This window comes from Solanum dulcamara, chromosome 12, assembly GCF_947179165.1.
Source record: "Solanum dulcamara chromosome 12, daSolDulc1.2, whole genome shotgun sequence".
Lineage (NCBI taxonomy): Eukaryota > Viridiplantae > Streptophyta > Magnoliopsida > Solanales > Solanaceae > Solanum > Solanum dulcamara.
The window spans coordinates 6,496,370-6,523,544 of NC_077248.1; the positions used below are offsets into that span (position 1 = coordinate 6,496,370).

General features: G+C 36.6%; 1 protein-coding gene and 1 non-coding gene across 2 annotated transcripts; one reads left to right on the top strand and one right to left on the bottom strand.

The window, feature by feature from the left end:
- The first annotated feature begins 4,976 nt into the window (after positions 1-4,976).
- On the top strand, positions 4,977-5,049 carry TRNAK-CUU (transfer RNA lysine (anticodon CUU)). Its single transcript has one exon. It is a non-coding gene; the product is annotated as a tRNA-Lys (tRNA).
- A 629-nt stretch (positions 5,050-5,678) lies between these two features.
- LOC129876669 (E3 ubiquitin-protein ligase PRT6-like) lies at positions 5,679-26,805 on the bottom strand. Its single transcript, XM_055952159.1, has 19 exons — positions 26,445-26,805; positions 23,324-24,439; positions 20,770-21,968; positions 20,479-20,619; positions 18,401-18,644; positions 17,584-18,291; positions 14,200-14,400; positions 13,401-14,062; positions 12,999-13,050; positions 12,312-12,915; positions 11,960-12,168; positions 11,331-11,866; positions 11,103-11,207; positions 10,969-11,035; positions 10,786-10,863; positions 8,764-8,832; positions 7,639-7,715; positions 7,431-7,560; positions 5,679-6,054 (listed from the first exon to the last, which is right to left on the bottom strand). Exons 1-17 carry the CDS (start codon positions 26,502-26,504, stop codon positions 7,641-7,643), a joined length of 6,126 nt encoding a protein of 2,041 aa, XP_055808134.1. The 5' UTR covers positions 26,505-26,805; the 3' UTR covers positions 5,679-6,054; positions 7,431-7,560; positions 7,639-7,640.
- Positions 26,806-27,175: the final 370 nt, after the last annotated feature.

Genomic DNA, 27,175 nt, shown 5'->3' on the forward strand with positions numbered 1-27,175 from the left:
GTGATATCTCACGTCTAAGTATTTTGTTCGTGCATGGTACATAGAGTTCTTGCTTAAGTCTATTGGACTTTGGCTATCACAATAGACGACATACTCCTTCTGATGCAAGCCAAGTTCTTAAAGAAATTGCTTGAGCCATATCATCTACTTGCCAGCTTCAGTTGTAGACAATGCAACACACTTCTGCAACTGACTGCCATGATATAGCTTCGCCTGAAAAAGTAAACAAAAATCTAGTTGTGGATTTTCTGTTATCAAGGTCACCTGTCATATTAACATCATAGCCATTCAAGATTGGATTTGATCCTCCAAAATACGAACATTTATCTGAGCTTCCTCTAAGATACTTGAGTATCCACTTTACAGCTTCCCAATGTTGTTTTCCTGAATTGTCGAGAAACCTACTGACAACACCATCTGCGTGAGCAATATCAGGTCTAGTGCATACTATTGCATATATTAGACTTTCGACGACGGAGAAATATGGAACTTTGGCCATGTTCACTTTTTCCTCCCTAGCTGTAGGATACATCTTCTTACTCAACTTCATATGACCTGCAAGAGGTGTGCTAACAGACTTAGCATTCTTCATGTTGAAGTGCTCCAGTACACGTTCAATGTACTTCTCTTGTGACAAATAAATCTTCCTTTCATTCCTAAGACGAGTAATTCTCATGCCCAAAATTTATTTGGCATGACCCAAGTCTTTCATAGCAAAAGACTTACACAACTATTTCTTTAGCTCGTCAATCTTGGAAGTATTCCTGCCCTCAATCGACATATCATCCACATATAGTAGGAGGATGATAAAATCATCTTCAGAAAATTTGTGTACAAATACACAATGATTTGAAGAAGTCTTCTTGTAGCCTTGCTCTTCCATAATAGATTCAAACTTTTTGTATCACTATCTAGGAGCTTGTTTTAGCCCGTAGAGACTCTTTTTGAGTTTGCATACAAAATTTTCTCTACCATTTACTTTGAAGCTCTCAGGTTGTTCCATATAAATCTCTTCTTCCAGGTCACCTTGAAGAAAAGCCGTCTTTACATCCATTTGCTCAATCTCTAAATTAAGACTAGCAGCCAAACCAAGAACTGTACGAATAGAGGACATTTTCACAACAGGAGAAAATATTTCGTCAAAGTCAATACCCTTTCTTTGACCAAATCCTTTAACAACCAATCTAGCTTTGTACCTGGGCTTCAAGTTGTGTTCTTCAACTTTAACTTTGAACACCCACTTGTTCTTCAAAGCTCTCATGCCCTTAGGCAATTTCACCAACTCATAAGTGTGATTCTCATGTAAAGATTTCATCTCATCTCACATGGCTTCAATCCATTGATCCTTTTTCTCATTTTCTATGGCCTCCCATAACACTCTGGTTCACTCCCATCAGTGAGTAACACATACTCATTAGGTGAATAATGAGATGAGGGAATACGTTGTATTGTGGACCTCTTAAGAGGATTATTTGTTTCTTCCACAACTTTATGAGCAGGAGCATCATCAATAACAACATCATTGTTATTATTAGTATCAACATTTTGATCTGGGACTTGATTCTGAGCATCACCATGATCATCAATCCCACCAACAGCATACACATTTGTATGAGGAACTTGATCAAGATGGACTACACCATCAGAACTTGAAGATGCTAGCTTCTCCGCTTTGTCAATATCTTCAATGGTTTGATTCTCTATGAAGACGATATCACGGCTTCTTACAAGTTTCTTTTCGATTGGATCATATAGCCTGTAACTAAATTCATCAAGACCATATCCAACAAAGATGCACTGCCTTGTCTTAGTATCTAACTTTGACCTCTCATCTTTTGGCACATGTACGAAAGCTTTGCAACCAAATACTCTCAAATGGTCATAGGAAACATCCTTTTCATACCAAACTTTATTTGGAACATCACTTTGCAAAGCAACCGCAAGTGATAAGTTAATAACATGTGCAGCGGTCAATAAGGCCTCACCCTAAAAAGAGTTTGGCAACTTTACTTCAAAAAGCAAACATCTAACTCTTTCCATCAAGATCTTGTTCATCCTCTCAGCCAACCCATTAAGCTGAGAAGTCTTAGGAGGAGTCTTCTGGTGTCTAATATCTTGTTGCTTGCAGTATTCGTCAAATAGTCCATAATATTCACCACCATTATCACTATGAATACATTTCAGTTTCCTTTCAGTTTCTCTTCGAACTGAAGCCTAAAACTGCTTAAAGACACTCAACACTTGGTCTTTAGTCTTCAGAAGTCATCAATGAAAGTGGCAAAATAGAGTGCACAACCCAATGTCCCTGTCTTCATTGGACCACATAAATCAGAGTGCACCAATTCAAGCAACTTGGTCTTTCTTGAAAAAGGGTTAGACGTAAAGGAGACCCTGTTTTGTTTTCAGCTAAGCAGTGCTCATATTTTTTTAATTTAGCACTTTGAAAATCGGACAACAATTTCTTCTTGGCCAAAACATTGAGTCATTTCTCACTAATATGACTAACCAAAACATTTAGTCATTTATCACTGATATGACTAAGCCTCGTGTGCCATAATGTTGAGGAGTTATCACTATCAACTGCATTCACCATATTGGCACAAGTAGAAGCCGTAGCCCAGTATAGACCACGACATTTGTTGCCATGAGCCACAACCAAGGAACCCTTAATGAGTTTCCACTTTCCACCGTCATTGATACTAACATATCATTCATCATCTAGAACACCAACAGAAATTAGGTTCAAATGAACATCGGGTGCATGTTTTACATTGTTCAAAACTAGTTTAGTTCCATTACTAATTTCCAAACAAATTGTACCAACATCAACCACCTTAGATACAGTCTCATTACCCATACTCAAGGTTCCAAAGTCACTAGGAGTATAGAAAGAAAAAAATTCCTTTCTTGATGTCACATGAGATGCGACACCAATGTCCATAACCCAGCTTGACTCATCACAAGCAATATTTATCAGATCTACATCAAGGACCGTAACAACATCTTCGGTGGAAACGGTGGCTAGGCAATTTTCATTGTCATCTTCTTTATTTTTCTCCTTTTCTTTTTTCTCTTTCTTTAATTTCCGGCAGAACCTCTTTGTTTGCCACAATGATAGCACTCAATATCCCTAAGTCTGCCTCTGGATTTGCTCCTGCTATGTGCTCTATTTTGAGAAGCACGTTTTTTATTTCTCCCCCTAGAGCTAGTTACCAGGACAACCAAAAAAGAAAAAGAAGAGCCTTGATATTTTCTTCTCATCTCTTCGTTCACGACACTACTCTTGGCGGAATCCATAGAGATCACACCATCCGGAGCAGAATTTGACAATGAAGTTCTAAGTGTTTTCCAAGAGTCTGGTAGGGAACCAAGTAGAAGCAAACCTTGAATTTCTTCGTCAAATTTAATTCTCATAGCAGACAATTGGTTCATGATTTTCTGAAAATTATTCAGGTGATCTGTCATCGAAGAACCATCATGATATTTTAAATTTAGTATCTGCTTTATTAAGAACATTTTGTTGTTCACAGTCTTCCGAGCATACAAGCTTTCAAGATGCTCCCATAGGGTACGAGCATGTGTCTCTCTAGAAATATGGTTCAACACATTATCGTCAACCCATTGCATAATAAATCCACACACCTATCTGTACAACAGATTTCACTCTTCATCTGTTTTATTTTCAGGCTTTACAGTGGTAAAGACTGGTTGATAAAAAAATTTGACAAAAAGCAGATCTTCCATTTTTCTTTTTCAAATGGCATAATTAACACCATTCAAAGTAACTATTCTACTAGTGTTGGCTTTCATCGTTTTTTCCCCCAAAAAATATATATTAAATCAAAATAAATCTTTTATGATGTGGAAGTTCAGACTATGCTGCAACCACAGAGCATACTCAGATAAAACTTTGTTCTGGTAGCAGTTTGTTGGGAAAAATTGACTAACACAAAAATATATATGGTCAAAAATAGTAGAAATAAAATGAGAAAATAATGACACCAAGAATTTACGTGAAAACCATTTAAAATAAAGGAAAAAATCACGGGCCAAAAGGAGCAACTGATATCACTATAGTAAGAAATTTTACACTGGGCAGTACCTAGCACAATACTCAAAAATGACTACCACACACTCAAAAGGAATACACTCTTTTGATCTCCCACCTTACTAAAAATATTGTTCACACTCTATTTTTCTTCACAGACTATTTTCTTATAGTCTATGGAATACCTTACGGTTCAAATATTTTTCTCTCTATTTGTGAATTAGATGTTTTGAATGAGAAGCTGAAGAGCTCGTGAGAAAACTGCTCCAAAAATTCAACATTGACTGCGTTTGTTTTTTGACAATTGTTGGTTGTAATTGAAAAAGTGACAAAAACAAAGGAAAAGAAAACAAAAAAAAAAGTGGGGACTGGACCCCACAGAATTCTCAAGTTTAGGTGAAAATTTAAATGAACTTGAGTAATTTGTAATCTACTGTGATTTATTTATTTTTTTATCTATGGGATACAACACAATATTCAAATGCTATCTTAAGTGTGGAGAATTAAAAATGTCTAGATTGAAGATGAAGATCACCCGGTACTTGTATTGGTCAGGTCAGATGTATCCAATGAAATTAATCGAAGTACGTGCAAATTAACCTGAACATTAATGTTATTTTGAAATATGGAGTCATTTGCACTTTTGCTCCTATTTTGTGTTGATCTTAAAATTTTGCCTCTCAAAGCACATAACTTTTTACGGGACATAAATTTATATTTTTACATTATAATATCTCATAAATTATGCCCCGCACCCTTAAAGAACTTATGCTTCGTTAGACATAAACTTGGTTTCTAAGTAAAAAAATCTAAGATCATGACAAATCGTGCAATAAAATGAAAAAAATTATGAAGATGAATATTGAATTAGTTTATTCTTCTTTTCTGTTATAATTCTATTTATATAAGAACCTTTTAAGTTTAATAAGCCCGTCTAGCTCAGTTGGTAGAGCGCAAGGCTCTTAACCTTGTGGTCGTGGGTTCGAGCCCCACGGTGGGCGTTGATGATACTTTTCTTTCCTTTTATCTGGTTCATGCACTATTTGAGAGTTATCCTTATTTATCAATTTTTTTCCTAACCAACATTCACACACTATTGAATTAAATGATAAAACATTATTAAGAAAAAAATGTTTTTTTCAGAACAAAATAAGAGAGATTTATCTTTTTTTTCTAATCAGGAAGACAGTCTTGACAAAATCCACTAATATTGAATCCTTTCTAGGCAAAACTAATAGAAATGAATACCCAGTTAGTTAAATGATTTTTGAGTTTCAATGAACATCCAGAGACAATTTATTTTTAGGAGCAATTTCACGATCCAAAGTTCTATTTCTTTGTTTCTCTATGCTTTTCACACCCTTGTTTCGTAAACAAGAAAATGATTCATGGCATAGTTGACTTACACAACCACTATAGAAGGTTCTTGCAAGAATTCTGTGGGTAGGCATAAAAATTGTCCGCCAGGCAGGAGCGTGGGATGAGCTAACACTCAAAAAATTAGTAGACGCCATCAGGTATATTGCAGACAAGGATGAGTTGGAGTGAAGTGGCGTCCGATAGCTACTTGAGCATAGAATTAGCTTTCGACAGCTCATGAAATTCGAAGGCAGATAACTAGTAGGAACTGTTAGGACAGTGGATAAGTAAGCTAAGATAGATCAAAGTGAAACTCAAAAACTTTAGCATCGCCCTTCAACATATTGTTGTTTAGATCTCAATTTACATCTTCACAGTAAACGGTGTGTGTGTGTGGTGTGTGCTGGGAAGGGGGGGGGGGGGCATCGTATTACTCATATGCCTGCTTAGACTATAATTTACACCTTTAGGAGACAAATTTGATGGATCAAAACTACATTAAAACACACTATTTATTCACAATGTCGGTACAGTAAAGTGCGAAAAACCAGCCGCTCCACCACTAAAGTCACTTTCATGGAATACGAAACGTCCCATTTTGGTAAAAGCAAATCCTTCCCAGGCCACAGACGTCAATGCCTACTGATCTGCCAAGAGATGTTTTACACTTAGCAAAAACTATACAAAAGATTCTATAAACTAGAATATCTAAACCATCAAGGAAATTGTTTTTTTCTTTTTCTTTCTGAAAAAGAGGAGAGAACAAAGACATGAAAAATTAATGAGAGGACTGATCAGGTGCCTGCCAGATGCAGTAACTTAAGACAGACAAAACAAGAGAACAATCAAAGGGAGCCAATGGCAATAAGAAAATTTGACTGGAAAGTGCAGAAGAGAGCGTTTTTATCTCCAAGTTCAACTCAACTTAGTTAAAATGATTCTAGCTGCCTTGTTTTAGTAATTAACATAACAGAACTTCAGGCTAGAATTCTTTTGACTTAGCCTGGGGATGATTTGGGTGAGTGGAAAGAAATAAAATACTTCACGCGATTCAAACTTTTACCATCACATTAGAAAAGGAAGTAGGACATGCAGAGGGGCCGATGCAGCGTAGTCCAGTCATTTATCAGATTCCAAAGGTCAATTCTCCCATTAGGGCTTTGGATTACTAAGGATTTCTAATATGAATTGCAAATTTAAAGATCTAAAAAGCCTCCCTCCCACCACGGCGGAACATTAAAAACAAAGCAGGGAAAAAGCTATTTGTATAGATTTTTAATCGTATCTTTTGGTCATCATTTGAAAGCCTCAAAAGGATATACATATTCAGTTCTTTCATCAACCATAAACTATTCTTCAAATCGATTAATTTAATATTTTGCCCTACAAAGATGATACCTTTGAGAATTCCAAGAGAAATCACTTATTCTTGAATTGACATACAAAATAAACCATCAAAAAGGACTCCTGCCAAACACTATCTGACACCAGTACTTCCTAAAATCATGTACAACTTTAACCTAGCAGATGAGGATACTGAATGTCCCTATATTTAGAACCGAGTTGGTGTATGACTTCTGACATTTTCAAGAGAGCTCCCAGAATTCCCTAGTATGCAGAAAGTCCAAACACCAGACCCCTCCTTACCCAAGATTGCATTTTTTATTGTAAAATCTCATTGATCAATTTTGAGATTCCACCTGGAATTTTGGTGCCGAGTCTGGAGTTTAATTGTTGGAAACCATTTGTTTAAATCTTAGGCACTTCATTAACATGGTGTTAAGGCACTCATCTTACGTTTTATCAGCACGCTCAGGCACTTCATTAAAACACTGATACTGAAATATAGTAAATTAAAGTTGAATTAAACAAAAGATAAAAAACATTATTCACAAACAATCATACAAGGGAACTGTCTGGAATACCCTGCTGCCAAGACAAGCAAATGAAACTGATCTATTTACATTGCACTACATCTGAAGCAAAAGTTTATCCGAATAAAACAAAGAAATTACAGACTAACCTTAATAATCTGTACATCAAATAGTAGCAGACCGCAGAACATTGGACGTGCTGTGTCTGAGTCAAAACTCGGGATTGGACAGTTGATAGCTTTTTTATCATTTTAGACGAATTCCATGGACCTAGTTAACCTGCATGGGTCCAGATAAGGTAAAAAGATAAACTACCTGTCAGTACGTGAAGACAGAATCTGGCAATCTTGAACTAACCTTTACCAAATGAAAAAGTTGCCGATATTCGCCTGATGAAGCACCTTTGGACTCTGATCTAGCCCATGAGAAGCCACCTAAAATGTCCATTCAAACAATTCAACAAATTTCTACAACTAAAGCTATACAAAAAGATAACTGTGAACCATTGTTTCTCAGACTACGCCGTATTTAAAGCAATAGTTATGCTCATTCAGATTTCAGAAGACATACATAAAACCTCCTTGTTATTATGAAGATAATCAAGATAGTAACTAACATCAAAGAAGAAGACAATTGATACTATGAAGGGGAATAAGAAAAAGTAGAAGCTATTATGAGACAGCATAGTATAGGACATGCAATTACAAGAAGTCTAACTTAGGCACATTTCAGAGTAAGGAACCATGAACTTTGCAAAAGGGAAAAAATGACTCGTACAGCTCAATTTTCCGTAAATTATACTCCCGCTTATGTGATATTGTTCGACTATGCACAGAGTTAAAAACTTTTGAAACTTGTGGTCCAAAACATGTCAGAGATTAAAAAAATTGGAAAAATGGTAATGTAACATGTCACTTATGTGGCTATAAATCATTTCATTAAGGGTAAAATGGAAGTTTCAAAATAAATTGTTTCTATAAATTATTTCATTAAGGGTAAAAATGGGAAGCTTCAACAAATTGCTTCTAAATGTAGAAAAGTATCATACTTACTAAGTCAATTGAAAAAGGAAAGAGTTCCAAATAAAATGGGACCGAGGGGGTACATAGACATATAACATATATATTGGTGAAAGAGCCTTTAACCGTCTAGGCAAAGTAGGTACACCATAAGCAGTGGCTAACTGGTTGAACTCTTAAGACATTTCAAAGCTCAAAGGTGCACATGGAGCATATCATTAGCCCTAGATTTTTAAGCCATACTACTTTTTTCGATGCCTTTAACAGCTTTTAACATTAAACTCAAGACAATCAGAGATAGAATAAACTCTACTTTTCTTTTCCTCCATAGATCATTAGCATTTCTCTTTACCCCCTTCTCTTGTTTTTACCTCCAAGGACATTAATCAGACCACCAAACAAATAGCACAATAAGAGATTTCAGTCACAGCAGCAGTAAATTATGCAAAGTTATTTTCTATACCATGTAAGTTAAGGCTGCATAGCGTTCCTCATTTAGGTACAATGGCTTCCCACGATGCATTCCGGTATCCTGCATGTATAAAGAGAGTTTTAAGATCCAAATGGATAACCAAAGACCATAGCACTGTGCACGAATGTCTACCAACACTAATCTCGACAAGGATTAAAAATTAATTTGATCCACAAAAAGAAGAAAATACAAAACAGAAGCAAAGAAACCACTTATCCATCGGATCCTAAGAAACATTTTAAAACAGATTAAGTCGGACTGTATCAAATTGGAAACTCTAGAGACATTCCTAAAATAAATTTGACCCGAGCCAAATTTCTTCACTTTTTAACTCAAATTATAAAACTAAATAAATAAGTAATCAAAATAAAAAAAGTTGAAGACGATTTGAGGGTACAAAGAACCTTAGCTAGCAACATTTCTTAAATAAAAAGTACCTATTTTTCGTTGTTTCAGATTTTGAGCTTGGAGGCTCAAAATAGCCAGCAAACTTCATAATAGAAACTAAACTGCTATGTTGTGTTATTTTGAATAGCAACGTTTATAAAATAAAAGGCACCTATTGTAATTGTTTCACATTTTGAGCTTGGGGGCTCAAAATAGCCGGCAAACTTCAAAATAGAAACTAAACTGCAATGCTGTGCTAGAGGAAGTATAAACTCTTTTAAAAATAACAGGACTATATATTTTGCACTGTACAATTTACGTGTACATATTATTTGACTGTTGAAATGCTTCTCAACTTCTCGTATTAGTGCCAGAAACGTGGGTGGAACAGAAAATAATGATATAAAGAGTATGTGACATAACAAGTAAATTACAGTAAGCTCTGTGAGAAAAATACTAAGGGGTAGAATGAACCATTGAAGATCATTAACACACACACACCCCACCCCAAACACCTTATTTGACAAATAAAACTTTACGGAACTGATTATCAAGGTAGCAAGATGGCCATTAGGTGGTCTTCAAAACGATTAAGGATTTAGCTATAATTTAAAAATAAATACATGACCCCACAATTCAACTTCAAAAATTAAAGTCCAAAACAAACTGGCTGTAAAAAAAGATATGGCTTACCTGATTGCCTGCCCACTTTGTAGCAAATTTCAAATTAGAAACAATTAAAAGAAGAATATCCGTATTCAACCGACCATTAGGAATAAGGGCTTCAAAAATCACTGAATTCAAGGATTCTCAATTAGAAACTTTAAATTATCAAGTTTACAGAGAATTTCACATTTCAAATTTTTGTTGTTTTTTTCCTAGGATTTTTGGGAACTTGTTTGGAGTGGTTAGAGAGTATCCTACCATCTTCTTGGAAAAAACAAATTGATTTTCCCATTCTTCACAACACATATACCTAAGCTCTAGCATCGCCCCAAAAAGGAAAAGCTGGAAGAAAAACAAAAGGAATAGCACAATAATTGTTGCTCCACAGCTTTGAGTGAAATTTGAAAACAAGACATGGCTACCTACACATAAAGCAAAGTCTGCTCTTCTGCTCTAAGATGGATCCCCCACCCAAAACCAAAGTTGATATATTCATTGGTGACACGCAAAGAGAGAAACAACAAAAGAAGATGGATGTTGGGTTGCATTTTAGGGTTGTGTATTGGAGGGAAGTAGCATGCCAAAAGGGAGGGCAGAGGGGTTGGCATTGAGGAAGATGGAAGAGAAAGGAGATGATGAGGGAAGACGTGTTTCGGTCAATTATGAAAAATGATTTGTCAGCAGATACCTACAAAGAGGTACCATTTATGACCAGTTCCAACTCTACTTTCAGTTTGTGGAGAAAAACACGGAAAACAACTCTAGTGCCTAACTTGACTCCAATTTGGAAGGACGTTCTTGAGACTTTCAGTGATTCTCCTTAGGTGAAACAATCTATTTTTCCCCTTCTCCATATTCTTAGAAAATGAAGAAGAACAAAATTGTTGTCAACCAAACACAAATCTTCTGCAATCCAAGCCCCTTTCATACCATGCAAAGATAGCTAAACCACTGACTTACCTCTTCACCAAATGCGTCTAAATATGGAGAAGGCCACGATGCCTGACGAGCAGATCTTTGAAGTAACACTGTGGTTTTCTGTAGTGAAAGGACAAGAAAAAGTCATTCTACTTGTCCTAGAAGACGGTATTGCACAAAAAGATCAAGACAAAAATACAAGAGCAAAAAGGAAATATCACTTACTTTGATCAATAAGAACACCCCAGTACCCGCTCCACATGCCCTTGCATGTGTTTGGCACCCACTTTCCCTAGCGAAATCAAATATGTCAGACATAGTTAAGAGGACTATCAGAAGACTAAAAGATGAACTTGAACCTGCAGCACGGCTTCCAATTCGGTGAGCAGAGTCTACCACACAACAAGCACAATGCAGGCTCCTCCAAAACAACTCCACAGTCTGGACAATGTTGTTTGATATACCTGAAAGTAGCACCAACATATCCAAAACATTCAACGATTATACAAAGATAGTAGACAAATCGAATACTACTAGGAATATAGTAGACAAGTCAAATACAATACTTATGCATGTAAATAACCAACCTCTGTAGGAGATCCTGGTAAAGATGAGGCAAAAGCATCAGTTTAAATGGGACTGCAGGGGTAGAATACATAACACCATTCAACATGAGATCTTCAAACTGCTTGGAGAAACGACACAACCATCTTGGAACCACAAAACGTACTATGTTATCACTAATAACATCATCAAGTGGGGGAATCTTAAATAACTTTTCCAACGTTTCAATCTCATTGAACTCAACTGCTATGTTTCCTCCACATTCCATTGTTTCACCCATTGAATATGGTAATCCATCTAATATGTTACTGCCTCCACTAAATGGTACTGCTATAGAAGAACGAACCAATTTCCACAACAATGCACATCTTCTTAAATAAGGAAAACTCAGGCTACGAATTGCATCTTTGACATCGTGAGTTTCAATATGATTAGAATCAAAATATTTGTAAGCAACTCTATTTTCCTCCACTATTCTGTAGATGTCACTAACTAGAGAATCATTACTTCTTGACATAGTCAAACTACTTTGTTGCTTTCTGCTATAGGTAATTACAATCTGAAAAGAAAAAGACAATGACTTAGCACCCTTCAAGCAAAAAAAACACTTAGTAGTAGAGACAATGATTGAACAAAGAAAATATGTGGTAACCTGAGTAATAGTGACAACATAGAAAAGATGAACAAGAGACAAGAATGATTCCTCGCACGACAAAAATGGGCACGGGAGGCAATATAACACCCACATTAATGATGAAAAAGCATCATGTGCAAGAACTGGAGCAGAGGATCGTTTCCAGAACTGAATATCAGGGTACTGTAATTCCTTCTCAGAAAATTCCAAGATGTCTTGCATATTACCTGCAAAGCACACCAACAATCATAAACTGCTTCTACATTCCCCTGACATCGATCACCACTATATCCATGTTTCCAGAATCTAAGTTTTATCCTTTACAAAATAATTGAAGCACAAAAAGCAACTAATGGAGCAGGAGCCGTACCTCCAACAGTAGGACTGTCTGGAGGCTCATCTGCAGAAATGTCTGAGCATATAGACTCAGCAAACAGCTGAATTCCTCTTAACCTCAACAGGACAGTAAGTGAGTTCTTTGTCCGCGTGCTTTGTACAATGCTTAGTAATAAGGCTAATATAAAACAATTTGTAGATTTGAGTTCTTTGTACAGCGCACCAAGGCTGTAGTTTGGAGCTAAAGAAGTATTCCCAGATCGAGCAGCAATTTCTGTCGATACAAGTGAGTACTTGAGTGTGTCAAACAAAATCAGAGAGTGACTAAGCCTACCAGATTCTGAAATCTTATCCTTGTCCGGAAAATACATTTCACATAATACCCGAACCACATATTCAAGATTTACTCTCATCTGCCCAAATTGCTGAAGTGGAAGACTCTGTAATATCTCTCTACTTCCAGCAACATCAGCTGCACTTTGCAGGAGAAATAAAGCTTCTTGAAAACGAAGCGTTGTAAGGCCTACAGCATCTGATGGACCAGTTGAAAGAGACGGTATTGACCTTTTAGTTTCGGCAGGTAATGCTGGCAGAACCGAGTTAGCAAGTCCACGGCATACAGGACAGAGGAACTCCCCCTGGAAAAACAGCAAAAATGACAACAATTTAGTATCAATTCCATCAGAGAGCAAAGAGTAAGATTAGAATGGAATTTTCTTACCTGATCCGGATCTACAATATGACCCCCTTCGAAAACAATTTGTCTGGTATATCTGCGTAAAAGATATGAGACAGTTACTGCCCTAAACTTGCAGAATTGGAGGGAGGGCTTACTACGGAACACAATAAAACATCCAAATAGGAAGTTACAAGAAACCTATTTTAAGTTTGAGAAGGAAATACTAGAATAAAGTAGTCTAAAATACATGGTCAGTAAAAGGAAAACAACTCTATGAAAAAGAAAAGAGAATTCCGCCAAATCAAGAGAAATTGATATTGGCTTAAGACATATTCACTTCAATGGTCAAACAAGACAGTCTCAGAAGTACAAAAACAAAAGGAATGGATTAAAACCAAAGCTTTCAAGGCAACACACCCTCTTTTTGAGTTAAGAAATTACTACCTTTCCTTTAGTGAAGATAAATAGGGGTCAAGACATCCCTGATGCACAGCATGCCCACAGGATGAAAGATATATTCCATCACAATCTGATGGACCAAATCCATTGTATGTTGGAAGCAGCATACTTGACTCAAATTGTTCCTTGCGGCTATTAATAGATGCAGAAGGACTACATTCTCTTGAAAGAGCAGAAATGTATCTTCCAAGCAAAAGTGACTCAGCACCCCCATTATCACCCAAAGCTGAAAGTTTCCTATCATTTTTTAAAAGATCCCAGTTCCATGAATTAGCATTCATTTCCTCCCGAATCAACGAGTACATGTGTTCTTCTAGCATCTCGAAGGAAGAGGAGGTCTTTTTCTTTACAGTGCTTGATGCGCAAGAGGGTTGAATGTTCTTCAGTGAGGGAAATTTTTCCTTTATATACTCCAGAAATGCTTCCACTTCCTTAGGTTGTCCTTCTAAAGCAAACTCATTTACTTTATTTTGGATTAATTGCATTAACCAAGATGATGAAGCAAGTTCTGAACTTCTTGAAAGATTGCTCCTTTCAGAAGAAATGTTTAGCACTTGTTTGGCACAAGACGTGGGCTCTTTCCCAGGGAGGCGAATTTGTTCCCATGAAGGAGGACCTCTGTTGGTGAAACTGAGAAGCCTGGATTTCTTATTTCAGGAATCAAGATGAAATAAGTATTATTCCACTTTATCAAGCGATAAATTAAAGTTCAATAATCAGATAAATCACCAGTCATATCCAAGCAGAAGAAATTGATAGCAACACAAAAAATAGAGCCACCTACCTGAAGAAGAATTAGGTAAGATACAGGACTTTTAGAATTTTGATCACGGCAAAGAGAGCAAATAACAGGAGTAGCCTCTTCAGATCTAGGTCTACCATCTGAATCGCATAACTCTTTGCCATGTCTAGAATCATCTGTGGCAACATCTGTTGTGGAATCAATGCTTGCTAAAAACTTGGATTGTTGGACCCTCATCTTCTCCTGTAAATTAGACATGGAATATATTGAGAAAGTGACAGAGTCAAACAAGACTCTCCCAGTATTATTAACTGAAAACAGAAGGATTAAATTTTTTCTAGTTCTACTATGGTATGGCAACATAGCAAAGTATACATTATAATGACAATGAAACAAGTAACTCTAAATATATAATATGTTAGAACAGAATTTTCTAAATTTATGTTTCTAAATTACAGAGGGAAAAGCAGGCCAGCTTCAACTTTAGGGAGAAAACTACATTGCAGCACATTATTCTTTTCAGTGCCAAAGAGCTTTTGTATGAGGTCAGATGCATTTGTACATGTTTGTCACCATATTTGGCGTGTTGTAGGTTCAAACAGGTACCAACTATCTTCCTTTATCTGGAATAATAATTTCTTCTTTTTTTTATTGACAGTGGTGTTCGGCCAACATGTGTGCACCTTGACTATTCCACTAGGAACTGAGTAACTCTGTACATGAAGGCTTAGGTTGATGGAAGGAAATCATTTAGCATTTTTTGCCTCTGTTTGAACTTGAACATGAGACTTCATAGTTCTCCCACTCCATGGACCACAAAGCCACACCATTGGGTGCTTATCCAAAACAATACTTTCCTCTTATGATATAATTTAATTCTGATCTCCAAAATTCCACATTAGACTTTTGACTAGTAACTTGTTCAAGATATCATGGGGAAAGATATTGTTCCACCATTATCCTTAGCTGGTGGATAAAGCAGCAAGTCATAGACACAGTTATGCATTACACCTTTTCTAGGGAAACATGAAGGAGGTTATTTGCAATCATTTTTTAAATAATTACAGTTACCTGGTTGCAATAAAAGAAGAACGCTTTGTGCAGTTTGGGGGAGTTTCTGTTAATTAAATTATGTGGTTGTGATACTACTAAAAAGGTAGAGTTTGTAGGTTCAGAATCCTCCTTCTCCCGTGTATATGCCTTGATGTATTGCAGGATAAAGTTATGTATCCTACTTCATGTGGAATGGAATAGGTTTCTAGCCTCAGCAACCAGTGTGAGGCAGAATATTTTTTTTAATAACGATGGTGTCCGAACCAGCTTGTGCACACGCCTAATTCCACGGGGTACCTGTTTGCTACCTTTCATTACTACAGGTACCGGATAACTTTGTCCACCAAAGCTTGGAAAGATGGGAAGAAATCACCAAGTAATTTTTTCCTCCACTAGGATTTGAACTTGAAACTTTCTAGATTCCTTGTAAGAAGATTTATGGGACTAACACATACAGAATGGATTATGCCTGAGCATACAGCAGATCTACTTAGTTGCTGGATCAGTAGAGAGGGGAGAAAATCTAAGAAAAGTGGTGGAGTATAATACCATCATGCATTTGGTGGTCTATTTGGGAAAAAAGAAATAGCAGATGCTTTGAAAGCAAGGCTAATTCAATAGAGAAAGTCAAATGGAACTGCTTGACTACTTTTTATTTTTGGTATAAAGAAGAAGGGATAGAAGAAGCTGCACAAATTTTGGATTTTATAGGCACTTTGATCTGTTAGCCTTTTTTTTTCTCTTGTTGGGAACCAATTTTTGGCGCATATCCTTAATGCTGAGGAATACAACTTTATCTTTCTCAAAAAAAAAAAGATATAAGATGGAAAGGGCATCGGTGCATTTCACATTGTAATTAGGGGTCACTTCCACAGTTAAGAAGTGGAGTCCAATTTCCTATTAATATACAAATATGTTACCTTCCCAAGAAAAAAAGGATTTGAATCTGAGACTGGCAGAATACTCTCAATCTACAAGTTACCAGTTTCAAAGAAAAAGAATATTCTCAATCTACATCCGAGAGATTGGTGAGAACATCTCCCATGTCACCAAATCCCCACCCCCACCCGTAGCTCAGTAAATACTTTAAGTAAGGATAATTTTTCATCTATAAGCTGTATTATTTTTCATTTGTCATTGTAATTACATTTGTTGAGACACAAATATTAATAGAAGTATTCTGAGTAAAGAAAACGGATACCTTCATTGATCAACTGCTGAATTTTTAGCTTATCATTTTACTTGAAAAATTAATATGCATATAGTCCAGGTAAGGCATAATGGAGTCAATAGACTCAAAGTTAACTCCACCAGCCAAGAGTCATTAACGGGGAAGAATGTGATTTTACACAATAGAGAGTATATTTATGTGATTATAACAAACTAGACACAATAGAGAGTATATTTATGTGATTGTAACAAACTAGAGGGGAGATTAGTGTAGTTTACCCTACTATTTTCATTACAGTAACATCACCCTTCTCTGTTACATAAAGAATTTTATACTAAGCATGGTTTCATCCAATGCTGCTACTAGAAAAAAAATGATTTTAAAAAATGAACACAAGATTTTTGCTTAAACTGGAATCGTGCCAAAAAATTCTGCTAGATAAGACGAAATTAACTAGTCCTCCATTTATTTATTTATTTTCATGTGAATAGTAAGGACTCATACTTGGACTCCACTTGTATAAGTAGATGGGGGACTTCCCTCCTAGGTTGACCCTTCTAATCATTTGTTGCTACATAAATTCTAATTATTTCCTTATTCCCTGTTCTTATCCAAAATGATGTTACCTTGACATTAGAACTCTATGTTTTCAAAAAAAAAATGTCTGCCGTTCTAGCATATATCCTTGCACTCCTTCGAGTCTCAGCACGGCAACTCCCACACAATTTTTCAGCATCTCTTCTGTCATATACATATGGGGCTTCTAATCCATGAGGACTCCCAATCTGAGGTAGAGCATACTAAGTTTATGTTTCAAAATTGCATGCTTATAAATTTTACATATGGAGAATGCCAAAACCTGTCCGGATAAGGATAGTTATTATTTTTATTTGGTACATACCACCCCCAAACCCTCTACCTAGAAATCCAACAGTTGCATGTTCCCATTTTGTGCCTTTGGTAACTCGAACCCCAAACCTTATGGTTGCATGTCGGTCTTTACCATTAGGCTATCCCCTTGCTGTATGCCAAATAAGGAATTTCCACTTCTCAAGTCTTGAGATACATAGCTAACAGCCAAACACACGACAGCAGTAAAATGAACAACTTAAGGTTAATTGTCTAGAGAGCAAAAAGTAGATTATCCGTATTTAAGCAAATTATTGAACAACAAATCATTAACTTCTCTTGTGTAATCTCACCAGCATAGCAGCTTGTCTCTCTCGAGCTTTAGCCTTACGCTTATCACTTTCTGAAAATGATCTGAAGCTATTTGTATCACCACTTGGAAAGGATCGAGATAATTGATTGACCACATCTGGAGCAAGATGTTGCAGTTTTTTCATGCATTCAGGTTGTAGTTCAGCAAATTTCTTCAGAAGACTTTCAACCAAAGATAAGAGGTTAAGCATTCCAGCCTCCACCAAGTAATTTTCTTTCTTGTGTTTCCTCATTAACAAAAAGAGAAGAGATAGCAAGCTCTGATCACCAAATTTGCCCACCGATATTTCTTCACAAGCTAGAGCTAAAATTGGAATAACATCACCATTATAGCAACTATGTTCGCCAGATTCCCTATGTGCATGACAAATATCCAATGCTAGTGACAGCAAATGCAGTGCTCTTAACAGAACACCATCTGGAGCACGTGAAGCATTTGATGCATCAGAAAACACAGCATATGATACAACAGCGCGGACAATTTGGAGGACTGTCCTACAGGTAGCTACTTCAGCTATACGACCAAGTGGTGGATAAATCTTGCTCCATCCTGGAAGCTGAGTGGTCAATGCCGATGCATTACAGAAGCGCATATATCTCTCTTCGGCTACTTGCACGTCCCTCGAATTCCAACGAGGATGGTACAGATCCAGTTCCTTCCAATAGGGCAACCGCAGTTTGTACATACCCTGTGATAGATATGGAATTAGGAAATATCACAGGACAGAAAAATCATCAAATTGTTTTCCCTTGGAAATGTACTAGGATTAAAAAATGAACCAAATATCAGATATAAACCTGATTCATGCCAGATGGATTTGAATACATTGCTATTCTGTCCAAAACTTCCTGAAATTTATCAATCTTGGACAGGTCACGAGGAAGAGATTTCACCAGCTGACTATGAGTGGCATCACTAATTGATAGTCTATATACTAATTCTCTTTGCAAACATTCACTCAAGGTTTGCCCACAAAAGCGTCGTTCTTTCACTATTTGAATAATAAGAGTAAGCATCTCTTGAACTAAAGCGGGTTCGTACCTAGAAAGAATGGCAAATTGTATTAGACAGAACAAGTAGTAGATGCATGGGAAGTATCACATATTATCAATACTGTACATATACAACAAGGTACACTGCCAAACAAAATATACAATGCAGATCTCATGTGAATCAGATCTTTTAAGTCTAGCTAACCGTAAGCATATTAGCCAATCTATGCCCATGTCCAGCAATAGCTCAACGGAAAGACTATCAATCAACTCAAAGAAAGTATATAGTAGCAACTAAAAAACCATATACAAACCCAAACCCCAGTTGTTCTTTTCAGGGTAACCAAAAACCCTGCAGTAAACTATCTTAAAAGGAGTTCCTTTTTATATTAGATCGTCAAAGTCATGTGAATGCTTAAGGATGACGCAACTCGTAGATGTGAACACATCCCTAGATATAAAACATGTATAATGATCTCTATAGGCATGATTTAAAAACTTTTTTAAAAGTACTCACAGTGTAAAGAGTCTAGTAGGTACAACTATAACATAGCATACGAGGTACATTACCATATCCCATTCCTTCATGTATGTCATTTTTTGGATATTAATATCAAGGTAAGGTTCAATGTCTACCTCCTCCCCTCAACCCCACCACACACGCACACACTTCAACGGAGAATTTACTTATGAAAAGTATGTCCCTGGGGCCTAGCTATTGTCCAATCTTATTTTTTATCTTATTTGTTTAAGTTTCAGGATATCCAGATTGTGCAGACACCTCTGCCATGAAATAGGACACAACTTAACATCTTTGGCTCCAGTGGAGCTATAAAACTTACTACTTTTAACAAGAGCAGTGGTACGACAACAACTTCTATCATTTCCTAGGTTATTTTCTGTTTGTTGTTGGAGAAGATTTTATTTAAGTACCAGTGAGAAAATATAAAAACTTCTGGAAAGAACAAATGTAACTAAATAACATGTGCATGTCCTGTAAATATTAATAGAAAAGGCATCAGAATAATGTATTCTAAAGAGAAAAACTATCATTAAAAATCTCAAATATATAAAATCATCGATATTTTTTCACCACCTCTTTTTCAAAATGGAATTGCTGCGTAAAAATGTCAGGAAAGATGTAATTAATCAAGGATTTCTTTCTACAAGGATTTAACCACAGTTTAATATAGGTAAACGTGTGTATCAATTAACAAGACTAATTGACAAGGCCAGTACTAATCACAAAGATTACCTTTGCACATGAAGTACAAATGATGGAACATGATTAGGGGTGGCAATTGGGCAGCTTGGGTAAAGTTTGGACGAGTCATAATGGGTTGAGACAACAATTGGGTCAAAACCCAACCCAACCCAAATTAGTTTGGGTTAAAATGGGTTAGGTAATGGGTTATATAACGGGTCAAAACCCGACCCAACCCAACCCAATTTTTACTAAGCTTAATTGTTTTATTTTTCTTTTAAACTATTTTAGTACCTAATAAAAAAAAAAAATTATGGCTATATATAACATATCAAATTGAAAAAAAAAGTTTTTTTAAAATATTTTAACAAGATTTCTCACAAGCCAATTCGGGTTACATATCAACCCAATTTTTTAATGGGTTGAGCTAATGAAAGGGCGGGTCAATAACCAACCCAAACTTAAACGGGGTGGGTTGGGTTTGATTTTGCCACCCCTAAACATGATTATTATGATAATGACCAATCTAAGAGTCAAGATCATCCCTTGTGTACTGATGGTATACGTACATCATCAAATTAAAGAAAATAGTGCTTTATACTTGATCCGTAGAAGCAATCACATAGTGGGATAAAAATGGAAGTCGTTGAGGAAAGTAAAGGAAATGTGAGTGACATACTCACTAGGACGTTCAAGATTGAAGGATAGGTAATTTGTTAGCTCAAAACGTTCTAAAATTCTACGGATATATAAATCAGCAGGGGCTAGTGCAGCACAGCATTGTAGCAGAAAGAGGTCAAGCTCCAGACCCTGCTCAGACCTACACAAAATGTTTAGAAGAAGATTGACTCAATACTAACCAAAGGAATAGTAAAGATTAAATCTCATATAGATTAGCATAACAAAAGAAATTCACTATTATTCATCATACAGCCATGAACAAAGATTGTACATTGAACTATTTACATACCAGCGGACAGAGCGATACCACTCACAGGATAATATAGCAGCATGACCATTCCTACGCCACATTCCAGCATGAACCTGAGCACAAAACACCCTAATCCGAAGAGCATGTTCCATAATGAAGGCAGAAAACCCCTGTGGGTGGTAGCCTCCCAGAATATGGCCAAAAAAGTCATAATGGACAGAAGATGACAAATTAGCAGAACTAGCAACTGGTTGAGCAGTCTCCCCATAACATTTGCCTAGTGCCCTCTGTAAAACCATTGAAAGTAATCGATGCAACGGAATGTGAACAGATATATCCTGCAAACTAACTTTATATACTATATCAGGCCAATCAGACAAACTCAGCAACCGCAGAGCTTCTAATTCAGATGCATTATCTCCTTCCATACTGTCATCATGACCACCAAGACAAGCTGCTTCTTGGCCTGAACCCTGGCCAGAATCCAAGGTAGTCCGACCATTCAGGGAAGGATAAGAGTATTGTTTATTATAACCTTCAGCAGAAGTCAAGAGTTTATCATTTGAAGGAGGACTCTGAGATTTAAACATTTCTCTGCCTCTTCTAAACTTTGAAAGTGTTTTTTTCAACACAGAGAAATTATTGCCAGGAGTAGAACTTGTTTTCGGACATAATATGTGAAGGAGAGGTCCCGAAGTGTTATCAACTATCAGCCAATTTTCAATGGCCCTCAGACACTCGAATGTTAGACATAAAACAGATGATGATATTGGAATACTATCATTTTTTACTTCAGGAACCCTGGATGCATGTTCTAATGGACTCCTCCCAGCCATACTACATACAGAACTTTCCTGTGATAGCCTTCCAACTTTTGCATGTCTTTGGCTATCTTGGTCTTCGAAATCTTCTGTGTATGTGTTGAAGAAAGCATCACAAGCATCTTCTGTACTACTCATAGAGAAAGCACCACCCACCAAAAGAGAGTGAATATTTGCAATAGAATGACCCAAAACAAAAGGCAAATGCATATTCTCATTCTCTTCTTCTACATGAATGCCAGTCTCTCTTTTTTGTGGGTTCGTCCCTTGCACGAAAGCCAATAGTTTCATCCATGTTCTCAATATATCTCGTCGATCATGAGTTACATATCTAGGTACAACAGAATGACTCATGACAAATCGAATATCTTCAACCACACGGAGAGTAGTTTCGTACAAATCTGCCCATTTCATGACCTGAATAACCAAGCAACCTCAGCAAACCAATGACTGGCAATTCAGAAATATGGTAATACCACTAACAATGAAAGTGAATTGAAAAGACCATAAAATTCAGGTAGAACAAGCAGAAAATCAAACAAAATCAGTTATGTCACCGCTGAATAGAACTATCAAATAAAATTTAAAAATAAAAAAATTAGTTGTTCATTTGCAAAGAGCCCAAGGCCCTACAGAAACAAAATTCATATCAAATGTTCATATATTTCAGATGACATACTTGATTGATTGGTAGAAGTAAGCCCAAGAAAAGAAGCAAAACTAAAGCATCTACAAGCGTGCACATTTTCTCTCAAAGAAAACTACATCACCTTCATCAAGCATGCACCTTTTTTCTTTCATTGTTTCTCTCAAAGTGGTGGTTAGACCGACTTTATTGTACGGGGCGGAGTGTTGGCCAATCAAGAAACTTCATGTTCAGAAGATGAAAGTCGCAGAAATGCGAATGCTGCGGTGGATGTGTGGGCACACTGGGATGGATAGAATTAGGAATGAAGATATCTGAGACAAGGTGGGAGTGGCATCGGTGGAGGACAAGATGCGGGAAGCGAAACTGAGATGGTTTGGGCATGTGAAGAAGAGAGACACAGATGCTTCAGTGCGGAGGTTGGCTATGGACGGTTTCAGGAGGGGCAAAGGGAGGCCAAAGAAGTATTGGGAAGAGGTGATTAGATATGATATGGCACAGTTGCAGCTCACCGAGGACATGACCTTAGATAGGAGGCTGTAGAGGACTCAAATTAAGATAGTAGGCTAGGTGGCTTATCTTTTCACCATAGTAGTCGTAGTTTTGCTCATTTGTTTATTAACATTTGATTTCTGCATTTGATTACTGCTTACATTTGTTGGTCCGCTATACTTTTGTATCTTATTTATCTATAGTAATTAATGTTCCTCTCTTTCCGGTCTGTCCTACCCTGACTTTCTCGCTCTCATTATTCATATTTTTATATTGTTTTCGATATGCTTGGTTCTATCTGACCTTTGTCTTGTTTCCTTGTTTTTCCTCTCTTGTTCTTCTCTCTTAAGCCGAGGGTCTTTCGAAAACAGCCGCCCTACCTTTCTAGGTGGGGTTAGGTCTGCGTACACTCTACCCTCCCCAGACCCCACATAAGCTACACGGGGAGATTTTAGACATGTCTAAACGTAGAAGGAAAGAGGGTAAAGAAAACAAACTAGTACAATTTAACAAGTATATAAATATGTTTCTTATCGGGAAAAAAAAAGTACACAAATAAGCATATATCAGAACTTCACCTTTCGCACAATAATATAATGCTCCTTAGTTTAGTATAATTATCATACAACATTACCTGCAATTTACCATCTTCTCCAGCGCAAGACACAAGTATGTTCTCTAAACATCCCAACAGCATGGGTAGAAGATTCATTTCCTTCACAAGACGTGGGGTCAAAGTAGGCACCGTAAATATCTGCACTGAGAATGTTGATAGCAGTGGATATTTGTTGAAAACTTCATCATTACATGCCCTTGTTGCCTCATTCACAACAGTTGGGTAATAGCTCAGAAACACTTTTGCAAATTCATATTTAAATTGAGGTTCACCCAACAATTTCAACAGCAATTCGTGAATCTTCTTGACATTTTCTTCAGTGATCATGAACCTCTCTGCCCTCACAAGAATATCTAGTAACCCTGCTGAAGAAGATACTCTCCTAGAGATAAAACTAAGCAAACTTTCACTATGTTTACAGAACTTCAATAGCATCTCCACCACTGCAGATGTTAACTCATCTGTAACCATTTTGAGCTCAGTAGAATGATCATTTCTTCTTGGATTTCTCCCAGAGATGCTATCTGGAAATAGAAGCCTTTTTCTCCAACAAGACAGTAATAAATCAAGTACAGGCCCCATTGAGTTTGCAAACTCTTCTGGAAGAGGTTGTATCTGCTCAGCACCTTTGTGCTTGGAACAAAATCCTTCACGTTTCCAAGCAGTAACATCTCCACAATCACAGCAACCACCACCTGTATAAATAATAGAGTAATCGTGGTCCTTGTGGTTCCCATTCTGGAAACATGGAACACATATTGCACATGTTGGATCATGCTCACATGTACGGCAACGATATGCAATGTCATTGTTACCCCAAACAGCCCCACAAACACCACGCTGACCAGTGTCTTCCAGTTGCTCCAGAGCTCTACTTGGTTCACCATCAAACATCAACCACTGTATCCAATCCATACTTTCTTGGAATAAATCTTTAACATTAACGCTTGAGCTGACCGTGGATCTTGGAGACTCCATTTGTTGTTCTGTAATAATCTCCATTGCCTCCTCATTAGTAGGCAAAAGTGCAGGGACCAACTCTGCCGTCTGCGACTTATTATTCTTCACATAAGCAACTAAACCAGGCTGTAGTTGTTCCAAATTCTCAGCAGGAACTCCAAGACTGTCAAGCCTCTGACAAGATAACAAGGGATTACATGTCAAGATCCATTCATAAGAATCTATTCCCTCTTCTTAAACTAAGAGCAAATAGGGAAGAGATACAAATATCAACAAGGGATCAAAGAGATTACATGTCAAGCATCTGACAAGAGGACAAGGGATTACATGTCAAGTTCACTTGTCCTATTTATTGATATTCCTCCATACAGTACAAAAACTAGAAATGGCAGAATTTACTATCGAAAATCAGGGTAATGCAAGTTACCACATCCTTGTGATGATTTTCATTTTAATCACGACAATTCAAACATATAATAACTAGGAGTAATAAAATCAAATCAACTAATCCTCCCCATCCCAAACAAAGGGAAAAAAGGAAAACAGAATTTTGGGGTAGACGATCAAAGGGGTATTTTGCACAGTTCTATGAATGGGAAGAGGGCAAGCATAGTACTGAGCCATAAAAATCACGAAAGTCATAGGGAAGAATCTGCACTTTGTACCAAGCTATATTTCCTAAATATATCATCTAATAAGAACTAAGAACTATTGGAATGAAATTAGAATAGAGCGGAAAAAATATAGAGGATTCATCCAGCTGAACCTAACTAGTTTAGGATTGCAGCATAGTTGCTTGATTAATTGATATCATCTAACAAGAAGGTAACACAGATTAAGAGAGCAACAAGTACCATCGTAATAAAAAATGTAGAACATCATTTGCTTCTCTGGGTCAATGAGTTTCCAATATATAAAAGAGAAAAGGATAGGGAAGAAAGCTGCAAATCCTGTAATTATGTATATGTTCCTTATCCTCAAAACTTCTAATCCTCCCTGATGCCACCTGAAAAGGACTGCGTCTAAGCACAGGTGTTCTTCTTATTTGCCTCTGACAGTCACCTCAGTACAAGTTGATCAATTTTATGAGCCCAAGAATTTTGAAACATTAAAAAGTCTGTTCTAAGTATCACTGTATCACCATTTACATAACATCTTAGATAGTGACAATGGAGTCATGCAATTTTTGTTTTACCATCAAAATCTCTCTTCACCAGCAGAACCTTTAATTGTCGTACCACTCACCATTATGAATACTCCACCACCCATAGAAGAGCGTCTGATTCTTTGTTCCAACAACATAAGCTTCTCCTCGTAAACCAGCTTCCATTGTAATAACTAGTGAAACTTCAATACCATTATAGCAGAAGTATTGTGCGTCAAACATTTTTAAGTCTCCATATAACCTCAAAAGCGCACAGACTCTTCGAACATAGGAATAATCCCCACCAACACCACTACCACCCACAAAAATTAACACACTTCTTTTTAACTACCTAAAATCCTGCCCTCCGTGTAGCCATCCTTCAACTTCCAAAGTACAAGACTACTGTACATTCTCAATCATAAAATTAACAGTAAATCAGCTTCAGCCAAATAAGTTCCATTGGTTATGACCAATTACACAAATGTGATTATCTTCCCACCCAACACCAATTCTTGGATCTTCCATTCAGCAACTAAATAATACTAGGATATAAGAAAAAAATTGCTTCTAGCATAGATAGAGTCCTCTATGTAGAGTAATGATATTGCAACGTCCATTCCCTCTTCTTACAGATAAAACAAGCACAGTGCAGACTCTTAAGTAACATAAAATCACATATGCAAATGTCTAAAAAAATTCACCTCAGGTATTATTATTGATTTTCTTCTCCTTTTAACAGAAATGTACTATTCTGCTAAACAACATTCCAATAACACATCTGAATTTTCTGAGAAATATGAAAAGGAGAGACAAATCCTCCGATTACCCCCACCCCTTCCATTGTCTTTCTGCAGAGCTTAATTCCAAAAAAAAACAGAACATATATATAATATATGTGAATCTTATAGAGCTTCAAGCGTCTAAAAAACCAATTTTTTGGATTTGTTCAACATTAAAAGGACCAAATACTAGTCAATGTACTTGCAAACTGGTACAGACACCATTATCTTAAGAAGAAGAAAAAATGATTACCTGAATAATACGGTCCATAGGAGTGAGCGTATACGAGTCGGGCGGTGAATCAATCTCCATTTGTAACAGTGACCGAATCCAATCGGCGCAATTACAATTCACAATTCCACCAATTTCTACTCAACTGTGCTGTCAGTTAATAGTTTGAATTTTGAAACCCTAGCTGAATATATGTAGAATTTGAAGTTCATCAACCGTACAGATTATTATTTTTGATTATGTAAAATTGAAAGTTCTAATAATCTCTGGAACGATCTATAAATTATAATAATAGTAATACTCTTTTTGTTGTTTTTTTGTTTGGATAAAGCCTAATTGCATACGTGCTCTACCCTTGACATTTTAGCCTTTCGGAAGGCCAACAACTTTGCTACTTGCAACCACTTTACTCCTATGAACAAAAACATGTTATTCTCGTTTGGCATAATAAAAAATTAAAATTTTGTAATTAAAATTTTGTTTAGATATATATTTTATTTTAAAGAAAGAATCAAAGTTTTGTAAGTTAAAGTTTCAAAAATTAAATTTAAATTTTGTAATTTAAAAAAAAATTGAAGATAAATTATCAAAATTTGACCCAAAAACTGCAAGATAGTCAAATACTGCAAAACGCGTTTTAAACGCGTAGTCAAAAGGGGAACAAAACGCGTTTTGAATGCGTAGTCAAAAAGGGAGCTGCAATACAAGGATTTTACGCAGATTTTACGCGTTTCTAGTTTTCTATAAATAAA

Coding starts and splice junctions, on each gene's coding strand:
- LOC129876669 (XM_055952159.1), bottom strand. CDS start 26,504: ATGGAGATTGATTCACCGCCCGACTCGTATACGCTCACTCCTATGGAC. Junction 20,620..20,769: donor TGGTATCGCTCTGTCCGCTG/GTATGTAAATAG, acceptor CATTTTGTGTAG/GTCTGAGCAGGGTCTGGAGC. Junction 12,169..12,311: donor AGACAGTCCTACTGTTGGAG/GTACGGCTCCTG, acceptor TGTGCTTTGCAG/GTAATATGCAAGACATCTTG.